General features: G+C 47.4%; 1 protein-coding gene across 4 annotated transcripts in view; it reads right to left on the bottom strand.

The window, feature by feature from the left end:
- The window catches only part of C2cd3 (C2 domain containing 3 centriole elongation regulator), a 106,232-nt gene continuing 85,973 nt past the window's right edge, over positions 1 to 20,259 (bottom strand). For 2 of the 4 annotated variants that reach the window (XM_038313627.1, XM_038313629.1), the window contains 4 exons: positions 18,917 to 19,119; positions 15,532 to 16,414; positions 10,840 to 10,951; positions 1 to 719 (listed from right to left, as the gene is read on the bottom strand). In XM_038313627.1, the coding sequence (XP_038169555.1) occupies positions 570 to 719; positions 10,840 to 10,951; positions 15,532 to 16,414; positions 18,917 to 19,119 (1,348 nt within the window). In that variant the 3' untranslated portion in view covers positions 1 to 569. The other 2 variants (XR_005283484.1, XM_038313628.1) reach the window with 2 other exon arrangements.

Genomic DNA, 20,259 nt, shown 5'->3' with positions numbered 1-20,259 from the left:
TACAAATACCAGAGTTTTATTAAAACAAAGGCAAAAACAATTAATTTCAGAGCTGAGTAAAAAACAAACATTAAGTTAAAAACATGGTTAGGTTTCAGACAATCAAACACAGTTTAAAGGAGGTGATCCCCCCTGCGCTATTGATTAATTCACTAAATCATAAAAATAATTTATGTCTACAGACACATTCCCAAATAAACAAGCTGGAAAGGGCCTTGGAATTTTCTCAGCTATGCATGCACTTACTGCTCCCACCAATATTTAAAGCAAAAATAGAGTGGCTATGGTCAGCAAGAGGCTGTGTCAAGGATACTGGTTTCTCTGCTCAGAGGTGCCTCCTTAGGCCACAGTCAGAAGATGGATGGGCGGGCCACTTGGGTGCTGGAGTCCTAGTAGGCAGAAGTTAGTGGGTCCAGACATCTCTCTAGTCTTAGCTAATTAGGTCTCAAGATGCCCATGGAATAGGGTGGTGGTCGTGGCCTCAGGATGCCGAGGGAAACAGACCTCGTGCCTCTTGTAAGTTAAACAAAGATGAGGGAGGTTGGCTGGTAGCCCCTCCCCTCAGTCCCTTAGGCTTCATGAGGTTTCTGGGAATACTTGGAAGAAAATATCCGTGCGATTCTGCGAGTCTCTTCCTCAGGAAGGTTGGGAGGGAAAGAGTTAGGTCTGGGGCGACAAGGCCTGTGGGCAAGGGCTCCCCTGGTGGCTTCACTCTTGTCCTGGAGAGAAAGACATCAGTTAGGTTAGCACTGAGGGAACAGCGTTGCCAGTGGCTGATTCTCGCCCCTCATGCTCTGGTTCTCGGGCTAACATTAATGCAGAGGTGCCTGGTGTGCAAACCATCAAATATGCCTTGTTTTGTTGAACCCTTGCCACAGCATCTCAAGGGACAACTTTCTCCCCACAGTTCAGGTGAAATTAGTTCAAGGTCATGCAGTTCTGAGTGGCAGAGCTGAGGTGGGAATCCCACCTGAGCAGCTACCATAGACAAAGCCATGTGACCACTCACCTTTGCCTTTTTTGGCATACTCTTGCCAGGTTTCTGCCCTGAAGCTCAGATCTGTAGAATAAAGCCTGGGCAAGCTGGCTGAGGTCCCCAGGGGAGGAGGGCAGGTAGCAAAGAGGCAATACTGAATAGAGATGGAGGCTGTCACCACAGGCAAATGTGCCTGGCTTCACAGCACACAGCCTGCCCTATGGAAAGATCTCTTTCCTGGCCCCAAATTCTTGAGCCTTTCCACATTACCTTACCCCCCACCCCCACCCCCAGACACTGGGACAGCAGTGTGTGCAGAGCCTGGAGACTGGGACTCGCTTGTACCATGTAAGACTAACAGGAAACAGGTCTAGCTAGAGAGGCTTCAGGATGAGTACACTCAGAAATCCCATCTTTTCTTTCGTAAGGGCAATACATGTCAAATGGAGGCAGAGATGAACAGAACAGTTCCTGCTTCATAGCACAGTTAAACAGGTGAGACACAGTGATCTACCCGAAGAATGAGAGCAGCAGCTGGAGTGAGAGAGGAGCAGTAGAGTTGGGTATCTTCTTTACTGCTTGGGTGAACAAGGGGACTGGGCAAATAATGAGGACGGTCCCTGCCAGTCCAGGACGCTGAGCACTGAGGGAAGGTGAACAAGCAGGCCTGCAGGCTTCGGTGAGTGCTGGATTTAAGACAGGCTGAGTTTCAAGGAAACTAGGGAGTAAGGACACTCAAGAGGAAAAAGAGCACACACAGAGACCTACAGCTGCTGCTGGATCCTCTCGCCCTCAGAGCTAAACCTAAGGTGGTTCGTTCAGCCAACCTTCTAGCATCCACACCCAGACCCAGTGACCCAGGAGACCTTATCTACATGGCCCAGGCCTTGGCCCCATGTGCAGGGAAGAGGGGTGGGGATACATATACTCAGCATCAACTGTTGACTTTAATAAACATGATTAGTAAGTGCTAAAGAATCTCTTTATTATACTTGCTATTGCAAAACACATAACCCCGAAGGCCTGGGCAGAAAGAGGGTGTCTAAGTGTGGTCACCATTCCTCTACACACTGCCATGCTCCTGCCTAGGGGAGCTACACAGCAAACAAGCAAGCAGGTGCACACCAGCCTCTAGCATCCACACTCCTGAGGAGGCATGAGAAGCCCAAATGGAAGGGGATCATCAAACTTTAGGGATTGCAGAGCCTTTGTGTCTGGACAGAGGGGCCATATGTGGAGTGGAGTCCCTAGGGGGGACTTCAAAAAAACATAGAGGTGAGGGGAGAATATTTTTCTCTTTGTCCAGGTCCCTGTTTGGTCAGCAATGTGGTCTGATCCCAATTCCCGGCCCCTTCATTATACCTCTAGATGTTCCTCATCCAGGTTATGCGCTCCTAGGGAGTGGTGGGTGCAGGTGCTGTTCCAGCCTTTACACAGAGGGGAGGTAGTGGGATGGAGGGAATATTGGTCTGTGGTATAGATGACTTCTCTCGCTTAAGACTGAGATCCTTTCTGTTTGTGGTCTCGGTGCTCACTGCCGAGTGCAGGTAGTAACTGGTTTTCTTTCTCTGGTCTACTGTGAAACTCAGAATTCAGATCTGTATGAGGCTCAGCCAGGTATATCATGCAGAACACAGGGCTATTCCAGAGCTAGGGCTGACCCTGCCTCAGACACTAGAGCAAAAGCAAAGCTTTTATTATCATCTCAGGCAAGAAGTCAGGCCTCACAGGCTCTGAGCAGAACTAGGATCTGGCACCTCCCCCAAGTATGCTTAGTGCTTGACCAGGCAATTGTTCTACAACTGCCCCAGCCCCAAGTGATCCTCTGGACTGGGTTCATGACCCAAACTATTCTTTTTAGAGCAGTTTCCTTAAGTGATGAGAAACAACACTGCACAGAGAAAAACAAAGTGAATGGCTGCCCTGCTCAGCCAGGCTGCCTGGGCTGCTGCTTCAGAGGCCGTGTGAGGACGCCACACAGCTGCCACCTTGTTCAACTCTCACCCCCTTGGCTGGCTGCCTTCCACTTTCCTTTCCTAAGGTAGTGACAAGGACTTCCCTGACACTAAAGACAGGAGAGAACTTAGCAGCCACAGCTAGTAGGGAGAAGTAGGGACAGACACTCAGACCAGAGTCCTAGCCCTGAGCTACAGTATGGCTGGCCTGCTCAGCTGACTCAATTCCCGTTAGCACTCTACTCACTGGGCTCTTGCCCAAGTTCTCCTCTGGGCCTTACCACCTAGCTCCTCTGTCCTTTGGAGAAGCCATTCCTAAGAGGCCCAACCTCAGTTTCCACAATGAAGGGCCCAGGAGAGCCAGACTAACCACAGTCCAGACTCCAGAGAACAGTGGGTTAGAGAATCAGTCCTGGAAGAGTTCCTGGGTCCTGCTATACACCAGCCTGCTTGCAGCTCAGGTCTAGACTTGAGCACAGCACATGCCAACAGGTCCACAGGCCTTTCTGGGGAGGTACTTACCAACTTGCCATCTATGTCAGGCTAGGTACCAGACAGTTCTAGCTTCTTCCCCTGTCTCCTGTATATTCTTGGCCGGGTTGCTCTTCTCCTTCTACAAGTTTTAGGTAGCCATGATAAGAGCCTCTGTGACCTTTAGGTCTTTTTTTTTTTTTTTTTGAACTTTGTAGAGAGCTAGAGATTTGGAGGCTCAAAGAAGGAGACAGCAGGTCAAGACCTCTTGCTAAACAAGAGGGGCAGCTCAGCCATAAAGTCTGGGCCTCAGTCTGAGACAAGAGGGCCCTGGACTCTGGAAGTTCCCTTGGCCCTGACTTCTTTCTGGTATGATCTGGTCACTGTGGGGGACTGTGAATCTTTCTGGTGTCACTGGGCTTAGGAGGAGCAAGCAAGGGAAGAATTCTTTGGCTCTAGGGAGAGCAGAACCTACAGCCTTAGCAGTGACTGTTGCGGCTAGGAACATAACCTTGGTTTGTGCTGTATGCTGGTCCGGTCTCTAACTCTGTCTGAATTGGGTCCAGCCTGCTCTCTAAACTTCTGGAGCTGCCCAGCACCTTCCTACTGCTCTCCTGGCCCCCAGCTTTGGATCATGACTCTCCCTCCCAACACTTCTGCCCTACCATTGCCTCCCTCCTCTCCACACATGCCAGAATGGAATAGGTTATAAGAGAAGACATCTAGATAATAATGACAGTAAAATAAGACAGTTAATACTTAATAATGGCACTTAATGTGTTAGGGGCAAGAACTGTTCGAAACACACTATATATCTGAGTGTGTCACTCCACAAGCAACTCTAGGTGGCAGGTTCTCTTATGCCCTTTTTTTGGATAATAAAAGCACACAGGAGTCAGATAACCTGTCCCAGGTTATGTCTATAGGCAGTGGCAAAGCTGCACTTTAAACTTTGGTTGTCTGGATTCAGAGGTCATGTTTCTATAAAAAGAAATCAAGTCAGCACTGCCTCTCTAGACCCTAGAAAGTCAGCAGCAGATCTCTGTCTGGTGAGTCTCAGCTCACCTGCTTGGCTCAACAATGATGGAAGCAGGCACCTCCAGGCCTTCAGGGTAGTCATTTCTGGTCTTGTCTTCTACTTCCTGCCTCTTACACTCACTGTTTACGGAGAAAGGTGTCCGGCCCCAAGTCTGTGGTTAAAACCCAAGGCTCACCTCATGGGAAGAACCAGTCTGAAGGCAGAGAGGACAGGTTGCTTCTTGCTCTTTAATTCCGAGCCTGCTGACTGCTTTAGCTCGGGCCCCTCTCTCTTAACTCCTCTTGGGCACAAACTGTTGGCGCCATCTGGGTCAGGTGATTCCCTAAGGTTTCTTCTCTCGAGTCGCACAACTCTCAAAGCCTTTCCTTCATCTTTGCTGACTTTTCCTCTGCTTTGCTAAAAACCATCAGATAACATTCCTAAGGCTGCCACCAAGTCTGTTCCCTTATTTAGTCACTTTCTCCTCCCGAGGCTGACTACCAAAGTCCAGCTATCAAAAGCCCCCTTTGGCTCACCTAATTAACAAGCCCAATTAAAATTAAACACCTCATTCAAACACGGGGTTTCCTCCTTTACCTTTATAAGCTGCCATTTTCCTATGTGCCACGTCTGTCTCCCCTCTATTCAGAGGCAGTCCTTTGTCCCTCGGGACAAATTCCTTTCTCCTTCCTCTTCTCCCTTCCTCTTCTCCCTTGTCCCCTATCTCCTCTACCGCCACATTCTAGCCCATCCTAACATAGACTTTCCCTTCTTCTCCACTTAAAAACTGCACCTGCAAGTCATTTTCGCTTGAGTCAGAAAGCAGCCACTTTACTTTTCTTCCTTGCTTAATAAAGGATCTCTCGGTGAAAACAGGTGTTTAGGTGTGGTTTGTGCCTAACCCAGGGTCCAGGAGGAAGCCCCCGTTGTGCAGGGGTACCTCTCCTCTCCCTCTCTCCTCTTTCTCTTTGTGCTGCAGATTGCTTGGAATATTACTGAGAAATTACATGTTTCCATCAGACAGGCAATTCTATCACCAAACCATAGCTTCTGCCTGCTTTTGCACACTTCTTTCTTCCCATTGCTGGGTGGGGCTTTTCTCCTCTCAAGGCCAGACCTGTGCTTTGGATTCCATGCCTCTGACCCAGGGACGGCCCTGTCCCTCTGCAGCGGTATCTCCACCTGCAGCTCTCTAGAGGCTCTGCAGTTCTCAGATTCGTAGAAGCCTTCCCTGGGGGCTGAGAATACTGACTGGCTGCTCCTACAGACGACAGGTTTGGTTCCCAGTAGCCACATGGTGACTCACATCACACGTGATTCTGGTTATAAGGAATCGGATGCCCTATTCTGACCTCCATGGGTACCATACACACATGTAGACAATGCACTCATCTCAAGAAAGTAAAAATGCTTTCCCTTAATTTCATGTGTTATCCCAGCCACTGTCCTATTTCTCTGCTTTAAACTCAGTCATTTTATCATTAAAATTTTAATTACATAAGATTTTATGAATATCACATACCAACGGATCTACACAAGTAAATAATGCAGCACAATACAAATTAACTCTATAAAGCCACAACCCAGCCTAAGAGCTACAATGTTGTTAGTATTGTTTATGACCAGCAAGTTCTTCCCTGCCTCTCCTGCCTCTGCAACTAGGAACACTGTAGCTACACTGATCAGAAGCCAAGACAGAGGTTTTTTTTTTTTTTTTTTTTTTTTTTTTTTTGAGACAGGGTTTCTCTGTGTAGCTTTGGCTGTCCTGGAACTCACTCTGTAGACCAGGCTGGCCTCAAACTCAGAGATCTGCCTGCTTCTGCCTCGAGTGCTGGGATAAAGGTGTGCGCCACCACTGCCCAGAGAGAGATCTTAAAGGCCACATAACTCTCAAGAGAACAATAACATCAGAAACAACTGAAGACTAAAGATGGGGATTTTATTTTTTGCCCAGAGTCTCAGAGGTTATCTTGACCTTGTGATTTTGCTGTCTCTGCCTCCCAAGTGCTTGGATTACAGGCCTGCACCACCATGTTCAGTTTAGGTGGTGCTGGGGCTTGAACTAGGTAAGCACTCTGACAGCTGATGTACATCCTAGTGAGGCATCTCTAAAATGCTAAAAGAAACAATAGTCTAAGTTGGAATTCCATAGCCAATGACTATCAGTTTCAAAATAAAGCTACATGAGAGTTCTGATTACCAGCAGGTCCACATGGTGTGAAACCTCAGGGGAAGTTCTTCAGGCTGCAGGGAAACTACCCCAGCAAGAACCAGGATGCGGCACTCGCAAGGCAGAGGCAGGCGGATCTCTGTGAGTTCAAGGCCAGCCTGGTCTACAAGAGCTAGTTCCAGGACAGCTAGGGCTGTTACACAGAGAAACCCTGTCTCAGAAAACAAAACAAATAAACAGGTTGTGAATGAAGCACACGAGCATAAAAATATGTGGGTAAATAGCAAACACTATTATTATTTTTTTGTTAAATTTTTTCAAAGTGAGGACCTGTGTGTATGTTTGCAGGTGCCTGTGTCTGTGTGTGCCAGAAGTTGAGGCAGGGCATCTTCCTCTATTGGCCTCTGTTCTATTTTTTGAGACAGAGCCTCTCCCTGAGCCTGGAACTCGTGCTTGGCTAGACGGGTGAACCAGCAAGCTCCTAACAGCCTCCTGCTTCCTCCCTCCAATGTTTACCACCACAGCTTTCGTGTGGTGCTGGGGATCTGAACTAAGTTCTCAGGCTTGTGTAGCAAGCACTTTCTCATTGAGGCTCTTTTTAAGACTTTCAGAAACTCCAAATTTTGAGATGATTATGGCATCCCTGCCCAAATGTATTTCTCAATTAACTCTAAAGTAAACATCATGGAAATTATTTCAGTGCTTTTTAAAAATGAATTTGAAAACACACATTTCTCTGAACTTTAGTACCTGTATTATCAGTGCCAATGACATAACAGTGGTGCAAAGAATGACGGTATTTATTTGGGACTAAGCAGGAAGCACTGCAATGTGGAACACGCATGCCACGAACCATGGCATGCCCCAAGGGAATGGGTGGAGGGAAGTATTAGGTTCAGAGCAGGCTCCCCATAGTGGCAGTGCCATTGACAATGTCATAAATGATATCAAGGGCTCAGCTCAGAGGACTCTGACCTGGGAAACAGAAGAATTGCTAGTGGATAAGCAAATGCTAAAATCAGCATTCCTCAGAAACTTGTGAAGTGGGTCTCTTCGGAAAAGGCTACAGCCAAGTACTTCCGGACAATAGGGCATCTAGTTCCCTATTAACACATAGCAAAGTCCTACACACAGCTCCTAGGCTCTTCTAGAAAGCACCCCTTCCCCCCAACTCTAACTCCTAGGCTGTTCCTGCTTACATGCTCCCTCCCTTTGCAAACATAGCTCCTTAAAGCTGACAAGGCCTTCCCTGCTTTTTGCAAGTCTGTTCTGTCCCGAGAGACAGCTTTGGCAGTTTGAATAAACCTTTCTTTTCACCTGTGGACCTGTCCAGTTTGTTGGTTTCAATGTATACTCACTTATAGGGGACTTCTAAAGGCCATAAAGAAGACATAAGTTCATTCAAAACAACAATTCTGGCTACAAGGACTACTAACAAAAGGCAGTCCAAGGACAGCACCAGTCCAAGGCCGAGTCAACAGTGCTGGGCAGACAGCCCACAGGAGTGCCTTCTGTGGAAGGCTGCAGTCAGTGCCTTTGTTATCATTTGTGATAGTTCTTAATACCAGGCACACAAGCATAAGGTCCCCTTCTTTATATTTTTCCATTTTATTATTAACATTGCCGGAATAAGACATGGCAACTCTGTTTTGGTTTTGTTTAGGTTTCATACTAGTACCTTAAACACACGGGCGATCTGACTTTCAGTACCAGCAGGCTTCCAGCCCAAATCCCTCTCCTGGGGTTTCCTGGTCTGAGACCTTCCAGTGCTGAAACTGGGCAAACTGTGATGACACTGGTTATCCTAACTGGGGCCATGACTCAAGTCCTAAGTAGAGAAGTGGTCCCAAGGGCAGCAGGCAGGGAACTGTCTGTAGCTCATCTTCCTGAAACCCAGTGTGCCCTTTAAGGAACAGGAGATTCTCATCTCTTCTTTCTCCCACGCTGTCTCAAAGATCAAGACAGTCTGTCCCGGCAGGGAGGAAGCCATCACAGAGGCACAAACACACAAACAGTGGCTTGCAGAAGTCTTCCTGTGCTGCATGACTCACTGACCCTTCACCCACTTGGCCCGGAGGGCGGCAGGGAGCATTCAAGTGTGCCTACTAATTCTCACCCCCATCCTGCTAACCACTCACTACTAGCTCCATGTTACTTAGAACAAAACTGAGACCCAGAGAGGTCAAGCCACAGGCCCCAGATCCTTTGGTTACTCACGAGAAGCAGGTCCAGTGTTGTTCCATAAATGTCATGCTCCAAGCTGGGGCTCAGTGCCTGGACACAGCCCCCAAAGCCTAAAGCAGATGCTTTGGCCATGTGTGTGAAATGTCAGAAGAGGTGCAGAGCAAGAAGGTGAGCCAGGGTAGGAATCAGGACCACAACAGCCCACAGGTTCCTTGAGAGAAAACATTTCTGCCCCTGGAGGGAATCTATTAAGATACACAGGACCTCAGATTGACCTATCTGACAAACAGATGTTTTGGAAACATGTTGGGGAGGTTGGAGAGAAGGAGAAGAAAGTCACTGAATTGTTCAAACATCTTAATTCTTCTCTTGAGAACCATCACACAGCTGTCTCTTGGCCTATTAGCCATTACCGAGTATAGAACTCTACCACTGGGCTCTCGGGACCAGTCTGAACTGACTCTATCCCTTATTAACATGGCCTCTGGGGAGGCATGTGAAATGTTTACATTGTTAACGGCTAAATAAAGTCTATTTAAACCAAGGCAGATGGGCTAGGAAAACATTTTCATGTGCTGGGTGTGGTGGTACACTGTAATTTCAGTACCCACACAAGCACATGCACACGCACGCAACAAAAGCAGCGGTGTCAGGATTTCAGGTGGAAAGAAGAGGGCAGGTTGGAGACACAGAGTCACTTGACTCTCCAAAGTTTCCAGTTCTCTGACAAGAGACTCGGTCTTTATCCGTCAGTTTCTTCCTGTATAGACATTCTAATGCCTTGCAGATGTGGGCAGGAAGCTCTGAGCCTCAGCTTCCTTGATGTCATGGTTTGGATATTAAGTGTTCCTTCAAAAGTCTCATGTAGTGAAGGTTGGATCTCTAGCAGGTGGCTCTGTTTTAGGAGACTGTGGGAGGTTCTGGAGGGGCCAGGCTGGAGGTTGATGAGCCTCTGGTGGTTACATACAGTCTGCTCACTGGTCCTCTGTTTACTTGCTTCCTGTGTGTCTTGAGGTGCCACAACCAGTGCAGCCAAGGACTACGAACAGAGATCTCTGAAGCAAGCCTTTCTCCTTTATGTTGCTTCTGTCTGATAGCCTGCCACAGTGCCAACTCTGATGTACTCATTTACTAAGGGGGATAATCTGGCTATCCCATTCAGTTGCTGAAGGGCTAAAACAGTCTGACCATAGGGTACTTAGAACAAAGTCCAAGTCAAAGAAATATTGAAGGGGCTTTTGCCACATTGAACAAGCAAGCACATTTTTCTTATAACTTTTATCTGTCTAAAAATGTTCTGAAAGTTCTGGGGAGGTTGCTTTGTGTCTGCTACATGGCACCAGTTCCTGGCTCCTTTCTCCCCTATTATGTGTCTCCGCCTCTCCCCACAAATGTGGCATTCTATGTATTTGTTAAAATATACATTAGGCCACATTCTTCCAGAGGGAATCCAAGTGGCTCTGGGGACATGGCAAGGTAGCCCGGGGCAGGGTAACAGGTATGACCGGTCCTTGGACCACTCCTTTCTTCTTAAAAAAAAGATGAACTGTTTCTATTTCACCAAAGGCTGGAGTCACAGGCCTCTGACACCACACCTGGCTGGCTTTTTGTTAGTTTGTTTAGGACCTGTATTACACAAAGCCAGATAATTTATCTATATAATCCCTATCTATGAATTATACATACACACACACACATATTCAGAATATTATGATTATTAGTTTTGCAATGAAGACCAGGCACTATGTCAGAGCAGAGAAGTGGAGAGCAGGGGTCTGGACGTGTGTCCCGGCTGCCTGAGACGAATGATGCAGGGTTATAAAGGTGTTTTGTAGGTAGCACCAGGCACATTGCTTTTGTTGCTCTGCTCTTCATCTGGATCTGACTGGACTGTCCCATCCCCTAGGGATGTACCTCTTATTTGTGGGGACACAGCTTCTTCAGGGAGATGACCCAAGGGCAGCTCTGGGTGTTATATGTGTTTAGGGAAGAGATGCTGACTGGACAGGAGAGGAGACCAGAGGCTGCCCTTACCTGGTCAGCCGTGGCTGGTGGCTGCCCTTACCTGGTCAGTTGTGGCTGGTGGTGGCAGAGCTGGAGAGTGGGAGATCATGCGCAGAGAGGCCTCCAGTTGTTGGGGAGGCAAAAAGAAGTTGGGCACCACAATAGGTTCCGGGCTGCAATGGTAGTTAAGGGACAGAAGTGCTGAGATGTCTGCCTCCGTGCCAGACCTCAACCACACCGTGATTCGTGTTTTCCTCACCTTATTCTTCCTGTCCACGAATCCTTGGCAGAAGTGGTTCCACTGCTGGAAGACCCGGCCCTCTCCTAACGTCCTTCCTCCTTCCCTTCCTCCTTCTCTAGTCCACATCCCAGCTGCCCCAGGAAGACCTTTCCTAGTCTCAGCCACATGGTCCCTCCTCCTCTGCTCCCGAAAGTAGTAACACAGAAGAATGCTCAATTATTATAAGACTTTTTTTCAAATTATTATTGTATATGTATGGGTGTTTTCTCTGCGTGTATGTCTGTGCACCACATGCAGGCCTGGTGCTGAAGGAGGCTGGAAGAGGGCACCAGAGTTCGTAGAACTGGAGTTACAGCTGTGAGCCAGCGTGGATGCTGTGAACTGAGCCTATTCTTCTGAAGATCAGCCAGGGCTTAGCTACCGAGCATCTCTCCAGTCTGTATTTTCAAGTTTCTCAACACAATTTCCTTCGGTTCCCCAACCTGCCTAGGGCTTGCAGGAGGCTAGCATGGCAGCAAGAGTTGAAAGTGATGTTCAGACACAGGGAGGGTGGCAAGGGGCCCTAGGGCAATGCCCTTGACCAGGACGGATGTGACTGGTACTGGGGGGTGGGAGGCGTGGCATACCTGCAGATGAGACCTATAAAGGTGAGCTATAGCTCAGACTTCTCTGTACCTCATAAGCTGCTGTTAGAAGCACACCGCTCTACAAAAACCTATTGAATCACAGCACTGACTCAGAATGCCTTACTTTTGAGGGAGACAGGACTGTTGTGGTGCATTTTTGGGGGGTTTCTGTTTAAACAGCTAAGTATGGCTCTGAGTTAATTTATTTACCTAGCTTTCCATTTTATTGTTTTCCTTTTATGATAGAGTAGCCTCGAGAGGGAAGAGAAGATGTCATTTTCACAGTCCTATTCCTAGTACCTAGCATAGTGCCTGGGACAGAATAAATGTTCAGTGAAAGTCTCCTGAATGGACCATGTGCACCCACGTAAACAAGCCTCTGATTTTCCTAGTCAGGTGAGGTGGTACAGAGGTCCCAAAGGAGGACCCTTTGACCCAGGCTGTCTCCGGAGCTGGGCCTGTTTGCTGGTGCTGCTCTTACTACTTTTAGCCACAGTCAGCTGGGGTTATGGGGAAGGAGCAGCATTCCTGGGAGATGTCGGCTGGACCCTAACACAGCTCTCCTTAGCTTGTCACCTTCTGCTTGCTCTTGTCTACTTATTCCTCAGTTTATGAAAGTGTACAAGGGTCTCACATTTAGAAAAGGACTAACACTGTGCCCATCCCACCCCATCATGAACCCCCTTGTAAGTTATCTCAGTTGACAATCAGGAGGATTAAGAGCTTATATAGAAAATGTGCTTAGGATGGCACTTTTCATCATAAACCTGTGCTCTTGTTGCTGCCGTGTGGAGGGGGCAGGTGCCCACTGTAGCTGTCCTGGCCTCTAATTCCCTCAGCCACAGACATGGGTCTCCTCCCACCATTGCATGGCCCTTCCTACCACATTTCACTTCCTGTTGCCTGTGAATCAAGATATAGGACTCTTAAGCTTTTTCTCCAGCACCAGGTTTGTCTGCGTGCACACTGCCCACCATGATGGTAATAGGCTAAAACTCTAAAACTGTAAGCTGTCACTTCAATTAAATGTGTTCCTTTCTAAGAGTTGCTGTGGTCATGGTGTCTCTTCACAGCAGCAGAAACCCTCACTAAGACAGCATTCACAGTGCCTCATAGCTCTACTGCTGTCTTCATGTCTGAGATGCTCACTCGATCCTCTGTCCGTAATCAAGGACTATTTCCTCCTGGATACCCCTAGGCACTTGCCCAACATGGAAATATCTTTCTCCAAGACCATCTCTATGTGCTTCCCTATCTAGTAAAGACAATGCCAACTTATGTCAGTCATGCTTCAGGTTTTCTTCATCCCCACCCTTCTGCTTGATCCTGTATCTTGTTTCCTCTTCCAACATTCTATGCTTTCGACCAGATGGTCTCCATCTCTTGTTGGTACAGTGTCCTAAGTGGTCTGCTGATGTTTGCTTGCTTTCTTCTTTTCTGAGACATTATCTTTCCCAGGCCGTGAACTCCTCTCCTGCCTGCTCTGCCCCAGCCTCTGACTGCTGGCATAGCAGGTATGCCCTACCACACCAGCAGGCCCATTCCTCACATCTCTTTTCATACTTCTGAGCAGCCTAAAGCAGCCCGTCTTTTGCTCCTGGAACATGCCTGTACCTGACTTTCACCAGGCAATGGAAGTGGAGTTTAGTAAAGGCACTTGGTGTATGGTCTGGCAAGAATGGAAGGTCAAGCAGCTTGAGGGGCTGGGCACATATGGCAGCTCTTTCCCTGACAACCATCTGACCATAACTACACTGACCACGACAGCAGCAATGTCAGGAGTGCTGCTCAATGTAAGCCTGGGGAGCAGCTTTACCCAGAAGTGGCCTGTTGAGAGGGCCTAGTCCCCAGCCATAGGCTTTTCCTGATCCCTATAACCCTGTATCATGAATGGCCTATGTGTGGGGCTCAGGGTAAGGCTCAGTTGGTACTCGCCATTCAGGACACAAGTCTGGATCCCCAGCACCCATATAAAAAGTCATGTATGGTGACACATGCTTGTAATCCCAGTGCTAGTAAGATCCCTGGAGCACAGTAGCCACCCGCTAGCTTTGCTGAATTGGCGAATTCCAGGTTCAGTGAGAGATTGTAAAGAAAAATGGAGATTGTTCTGGCCTCTCCATGTACTAGCACACACACATAGTGATCATATGTACATATGCATATACATGGGCACATACATATGAACATACCACATGCACACGGATTAACGGTTTATACAAATATTTCTACTCATCTGATTTTATCTATTTTATATAAATGTGACAGTTCAGTTTACTGATTTCTACTCTGCAGTGCTAGGTGAGGCTGAGCATGGGGGAAGAAAAGGACACAGACCTGAGGCTTGTAAGTGTGGTCAGGTGGAGATCCTGAGTTCATACCAGTAATAAGAAGTAAGGTCTGGAGGGTCAAAGTCAGGCCCTCTGATTTCTAGGATGGGAAGATTTCTTATCATAAAGCAGCCTACTTCACTGGTCAGCGTGACTTATGAGATCAGTCAGACAGAAGCAAACAGGAAGGCTATAGATGGTGCTAAGTGGTTTACTTTCCCTAGGAAAAGGAGGGACGGGGAGTATAAGGTACCACATCTTTCCATCAGTAATGACATTCTGGAAGCCTGGGCAAGTCTACCCCAATGACACCTACTGCTTACTTCTGTCACTGTTTTCTTTTTTTCTCCCCCCCCCACCCCCCTTTAGTTAGGGTTTCTCTGTGTAGCCCTGGCTGTCCTAAAATTCACTCTGTAGATCAGGTTGGCCTTGAACTTAGAGATCCGCCTGCCTCTGCTCCTGAATGCTGGGATTAAAGGTTTATGCCACTACCACCTGGCTCACTCTTTTTTTTTTTTTTTTTTTTTTGGTTTTTCGAGACAGGGTTTCTCTGTAGCTTTGGAGCCTGTCCTGGAACTAGCTCTTGTAGACCAGGCTGGCCTCGAACTCACAGAGATCTGCCTGCCTCTGCCTCCCGAGTGCTGGGATTAAAGGCGTGCGCCACCACTGCCCGGCTTTCACTTTTTTTTTTTAAGTTAATTCTTGGGAGCTGGAAAAATGCTTCAGTGGTTAAGAGCACTGGTTGCTAGTTTAGAGGATCTAGGTTCTATTCCCAGCATTCACATGGCTGTTCACAATGGTAAGCTCCAGTTCTAGGGGATCCAGCACCCTCTTCTGGCATCCAAGTGTACTGCATGCACATGGTACACAGACATGTATGCAGGCAAAATACTCCCCTCCCCCCGCCCCACAATACCCATACATATAAAATGAATCTTAAAAAAAGTCACTGAGTCTGTTTCCTCACATGTGGAGTAAAAGACACTCATCTGAAATACTTGTGGTGACAAACAGACCAAGTTCCTAGCATACAGTAAGTGCTAATCAATAAACAGCAATACTCTACTTTCTGTGGTTCTGCAGATAGGACCAAAGGGTAGGCAAGGGTTCCACCATGGAGGTAGGAAACGGCAGTGTATAAACTGAGGCTGTCAGAAGTTTACTGTGAATGTGCTACCAACACCCACTCTCCCTCAGTGCTTTACACGGAAGGGGCTGGTATCAATGGGAGATCTTTTTGTTTTGTTTTTGGACAAGGTCTTGCTTTGTAGCCTAGACTGACCTAGAGCTCCCAGTTCTCCTACCACAGTCCCGCGCCCTCAGAGCTGAGATTAAAGGCATGGGCCACCAAGCCTGGCTTCAGTGGTGGGTGGTGGCCTTTTAACACTAGTCACACAGGTGAGCCTTCTGAAGGAAGAGCCTTCCCATGTCCTACACCCTCCAGTGCATTCCACAAGGACCACTGGTCACGCCCACTCTCTTAGCCTGGCACCAGCATCCAAAGTGCCCAGGGATGGATGGCCTAAGTACCCACTTGTGGGAACACCAAAGGATACAGGAGATTCTGCCTTGTGGACACCTCTGGTCCAGCTGCTACCTGCTTCTGCCTCACAGCAGGAAAGTCTGTGGGTGGTTCCTTGTGGTTTTCCCTTTTGCTTTGGGAGGGCAGGTGTAGAGGACTCTCCGAAGAGTCACTGAACTCACTGGAGATGGCTTCACTCTCAGCCAGGATCTTTGGCATGGGCCTCCTGTCCTCATTTATATGTGGTGAGCTCCATCCAACAGAATCACTGCTCTCTTGGTCCTCTGAGAATGTTAGGCCTGGGACAAGCCGAGGCTTGGTTGAGGCAGAATCTTCAACTGTGGTCTTACAGGCTCCACCCTCACTAGGCCTTTGGCTAGGGGAGTCCTGTACAGATTGGGGGCTGACTACCTTTTGTGGGCTGGACATTGAGCTACTTCTGACCTTAAGTTCCTCTCTGGGGAAAGGTCCTTCCCTCGGTATCTCACTGGGTCGAGGGCTGAAGACCTCACTCATGTCTGACATGAAACTGGACCAGGGACTAGTTTTGTCGGTCACTGTGGTGATTTCATTTAGGGTCCTGGGCTCAATGATGTCTTCCTCATAGTCTTCTTCACTGAGGTCTGAGTCCACCTCAGTGCCTTCACCGCTGCGGACCCTCATGACAGGTAGTGTGTGCTCCACCGACTCACGGAGCGCTCCTCCTCCTCCCTCTGAAGTCTCTTCAAGAACAGGGGCAGGCAGGGAATTTGTGCTTGTCTCTCCAACTCCTGCCACTGTCTCCTCTGGAGTGGGGCTTCGTCCTCGCATGGCCTTTGTGTCCTGAGCATCTGGGAGGGTGGTGATTGCTCTGCTTCTACTCCTGGCTTGGCGAGAAGTCAAAGCTGCTTGTGAATCTCTGGTGATCGTCTGCAGATCTGAACAGCAACAGACAGCAGTCTCACTATGTGCAGGCTACAGACCACGCAGCCCTCCCCACCTCTATCTTCACAAGCGTCCTTGTGAACAGACTTTAGACAAACCCAGGAGTCAGTGAAACTATGTTCACAGCAGTATGGTTTCTAGTACTTTATTCTACGATTAGAGGCTGAGATCTAATCTATTTGTAGCTGTGGAGACACCTGTGGAGTGCTCATGCTCAGATCTGTCGGGAGCTGAGGTCCTGACGGGCATGCTCATGCTTCCATCTACTTCAGTAATCACCTACATTAAAACCAAAACGAGAATCCACTCATTTACCCATTCGATGACAATTATTAAAACTATCTATTTTACTTGGAAAATAAAAGCAAGGAAATCTTATCAATGCACAACAAAAGAAAAGAACAGAGGCAGCAGGGCATTGGGAAGAGTGCAGTCAAGTTTGTGATCATGAGCAAATTGTCCCTTCTGGGCCTGTTTTCTTTCTAATGTGACCAATACCAGCCACTTCACAGGCTTGATACTCTATGAGAAAAATGACTATACCTTGCATGGCGCATGTACAGACACTTGATAAGGAGGAAGTACCAGTCAACTCAAATTTTTGGGTAAAATGAGGGTATAAAGTTAATAAATAAGTTGGCATAATGGTATATGCCTTTGGCTTTAGCTATTCTGAAAGTCAAGGCAATAGGATTGCTTTAGAATAGGAGTTTTGAACAAGCCTGGGCAACATACCAAGATCTCATCTCAAATAAGAAATAGCAAAACAACAAAAACAGTAAATGGCATGTTCTTTTAGAGTAAAAGTCAGAAGCTAGTAGTGGATTTGATTTTCAGGGCTAAGGGCTATACCTGCTCACTGCTAGAGGGTAAACTGATAGGAAAGGCTTGTTAGTATGGCCATAAGGTTCAGACATCAGGAGAGTCTGTCTATGTGAGCGTACCCCTAAACAAAACAGACTTATTTGGTCCTAGTCTTTTGGTCTTAATTACTGCCTTGGAGCAATTCCCTTTTTTATAAACCAATTTATCTCCCAATGCCTATTACATTTCCTCCAGGAAGTCTACCCAGCTGCACCAGCTGAAGGGCTTTATTCTGGCCATGTTCCATAAGGAAGCGCCAGAACACACGAGAACATACTAGCCGGGTAAAGCTGTTTCCCACATCAGCTTGTGAGTGGCCCACACATCTGGTTCATGTTGTCTCAAGGACCACACAGATGTAGCATGAATGAGACCTCATCTGTGACCCCTCAGACCCAGAAAAGAGCACTGAAGCATTGTGTGGTCACAGAGCAGGCTTTTGTTACTTCTGGACTGTTTCCCTGATGTAGAGAATCCTATCTTCTCAAATCCACAGTCTGTGAGAAAATACGTTCTTATCCTGTTATTTCCTTACCAACAACTCCCTTTTCTTCTTCCCCTTTCTGTCTGAGGCACTATGATGGAGTCCAGGGCTTTGCATGTATTTGGGCACTGGCTTGCATCCTTATTTTCTCTCTGGGTAAGCATTAAACCTCTAAATTTGACCTCAAGGCCAGCTTTAATCCTTCTATTCTTTTTCTATACTCCTGTAAGGGGATTCCCCTATCTGCAGCCACTTGTATCCTGATAAGTTCTCTCTTGTTTCATCTTAATGCTCTTTCTTAGGAGAAGCATCTTTGGCTCACAACAGAGTATAAGATTGTGTCTGGTCTGTCTGATGGTGACGAAGATGGAGTGAGTGGAAGTTCACTAAAGGGCACACAGTGTGTTACCCTTCCATACCTCTCAACACCGATATGGAGGGAGGATAAGGATTGCTCTAAAGGACCTTTTGGAATGGTAAACCATAGATAGATCTTTACATGCAGATCTTTTACAGTGATTTTTTTTTTCTTTCTGAGACAGGGTTTTCTCTGTGTAGCTCTACAGTCTGTCCTGGAACTCTGTAGACCAGGCTGGCCTTGAACTCACAGAGATCACCTGCTGGGATTAAAGGGGCGTGTCACCACAGCCTGCAGGAAGATTATTGTGAATCTGAGGCCAGCCTGAACTACACAGTGAGATCCTGCCTCAAAGCCAGCTAACCAACCAACCAACCAAACAAACAAACAAAAAAACCCTTGCACACTTCTGGACTCTGGGAATAGCTAAGGTTCTCCCCTGAAAGATAGTGGTGCAGACAAGTTCAAGAACATCATCTAATCCATGACTGTCACTTTTGGTTAGGAGAATGAAAGGTCAAGAAAGGAAAGAGCATGCCCAGTGTCAATAGCAAGTTGATGCCAGATGCCATGATCTGGGTCTTTTGCCTCTCATCCCAGTGCTCTTTCCATTGCTACATGCTCCTGTTCACACCACTATCCTTTCCTTAAAAAGGAAAATGGCAAAGGAAGAAAAAAGATGTGAAAACTGTTTGCATTTGTGGTGGAGGCCTATCTGAGGGTACTCAGGTGGCCTCTAACTGGGCACCCAGTGACCAACGTTGTAGCAGAAACAGCTCTGAATCATACCTGAGATTAGGGAACTGACTTGCAACACCAGGTTACTGGATTTCTCCAGGATGCACTGGTTCTCGGGGTCTCTGCTGCTGGCTCCTGGGCTCTCCTGGCTCTTTGAGAGAGCAGGAGAACTGGGAGAGCTGAAGGGCGGGAAAGGCTTGTTGAGCTTCTGGGTGAAGTACTTCTGGATCTCATCAAGCTCACTCAGATTCTTCCTGGGGAAGAGGGGGAAGGTGACAAAGAGGCCACTCAGTGATTACAGGAATCTCCGTGACACAAGGCAGGACTTCAATACTGCTTACTTGGCTTAGTGCTACAGAGAGCCTACTATCCTCTTCAACCCACCCTTTTCCCTTCACCTTCCATTGCCAGAGATAATTTTCTCCCCTGCCCCCTCTCTGACTAATAATGGTTCTTCTTCTGCTATCTAGCAAAAAACACAACTTTCTCATAAGGAACTATTATTTTTGTTAGCTTGTTTTGTTTCACTGAGACAAGTCTTCATATATAGCCCAGGCTGGCCTGGAACTTGCAACAGTCTGGAACTTGCATCATCTGAGATTACAGGTAAGTATCATAAATATGGTGTACAAACACCATTCTTGGCCCTCATCATGGCGGTCCTCACTTCGTCTCACTCCTGTTACCTCAGTCTAGCCAGGGTGGGTCCAGGACTCCATCTCAGTTTCCCTTGCATTTCTCAATCACTGTGACTCAGTGACGATTCCTTACATCTACCACATCCATGCACAGCACAGCGCCTGGCACAGAACTGACGACTGAGGAAGTTAACACAGCTGAGACTTAGAAACACGCGTTTTCATTCTCACTGCTCTCCACTGACCTTTGAAAATTCTCAGCCAACCACTTGAAATCAGTAATGGTTACTTTGCAAATAAACAATTTCTGGTTCAGAAAATGTAAGTGATTTGTCTAGGATAAGAAGCAGTGTGTGGCTATTCAGATTCCGGGACTCCAAGTCTAGGCTTTTTCGGGGACATCAGATGGGCTCTGTTCCAAACTCACACTTTTCACACTTATGCAGATTATAAAACCTGAGATCATGCCACTTTCTACTTTGTTTCTTCTTTCCATTCATCTTTTAAGGTTGCTGCTCATGACTTTTTGAAGTCTACTATCTGAAATCTCTGGGTCCCCTGCTCCCCTAAATTCCTCCACTCTCAGCTTCCACTTCCAGTCTTGCCATTTTTCAGTATTTGGTATTTATTGCTTTCCTCTGACGAGGCCATGGGTATCCTGGAACAGACAGTCTGGGAAGCATGTCTACTGCCCCGATACGCCCAGGGGCTTCCCTTGGAAAGGAGGGAATAGGGCTCGTCTTTGTTCTAACACTA

Source organism: Arvicola amphibius, chromosome 12 (assembly GCF_903992535.2).
Source record: "Arvicola amphibius chromosome 12, mArvAmp1.2, whole genome shotgun sequence".
Lineage (NCBI taxonomy): Eukaryota > Metazoa > Chordata > Mammalia > Rodentia > Cricetidae > Arvicola > Arvicola amphibius.
The sequence above is the reverse complement of the archived record's forward strand: the minus strand, read 5'-3'. Positions and strand labels throughout refer to the sequence as shown.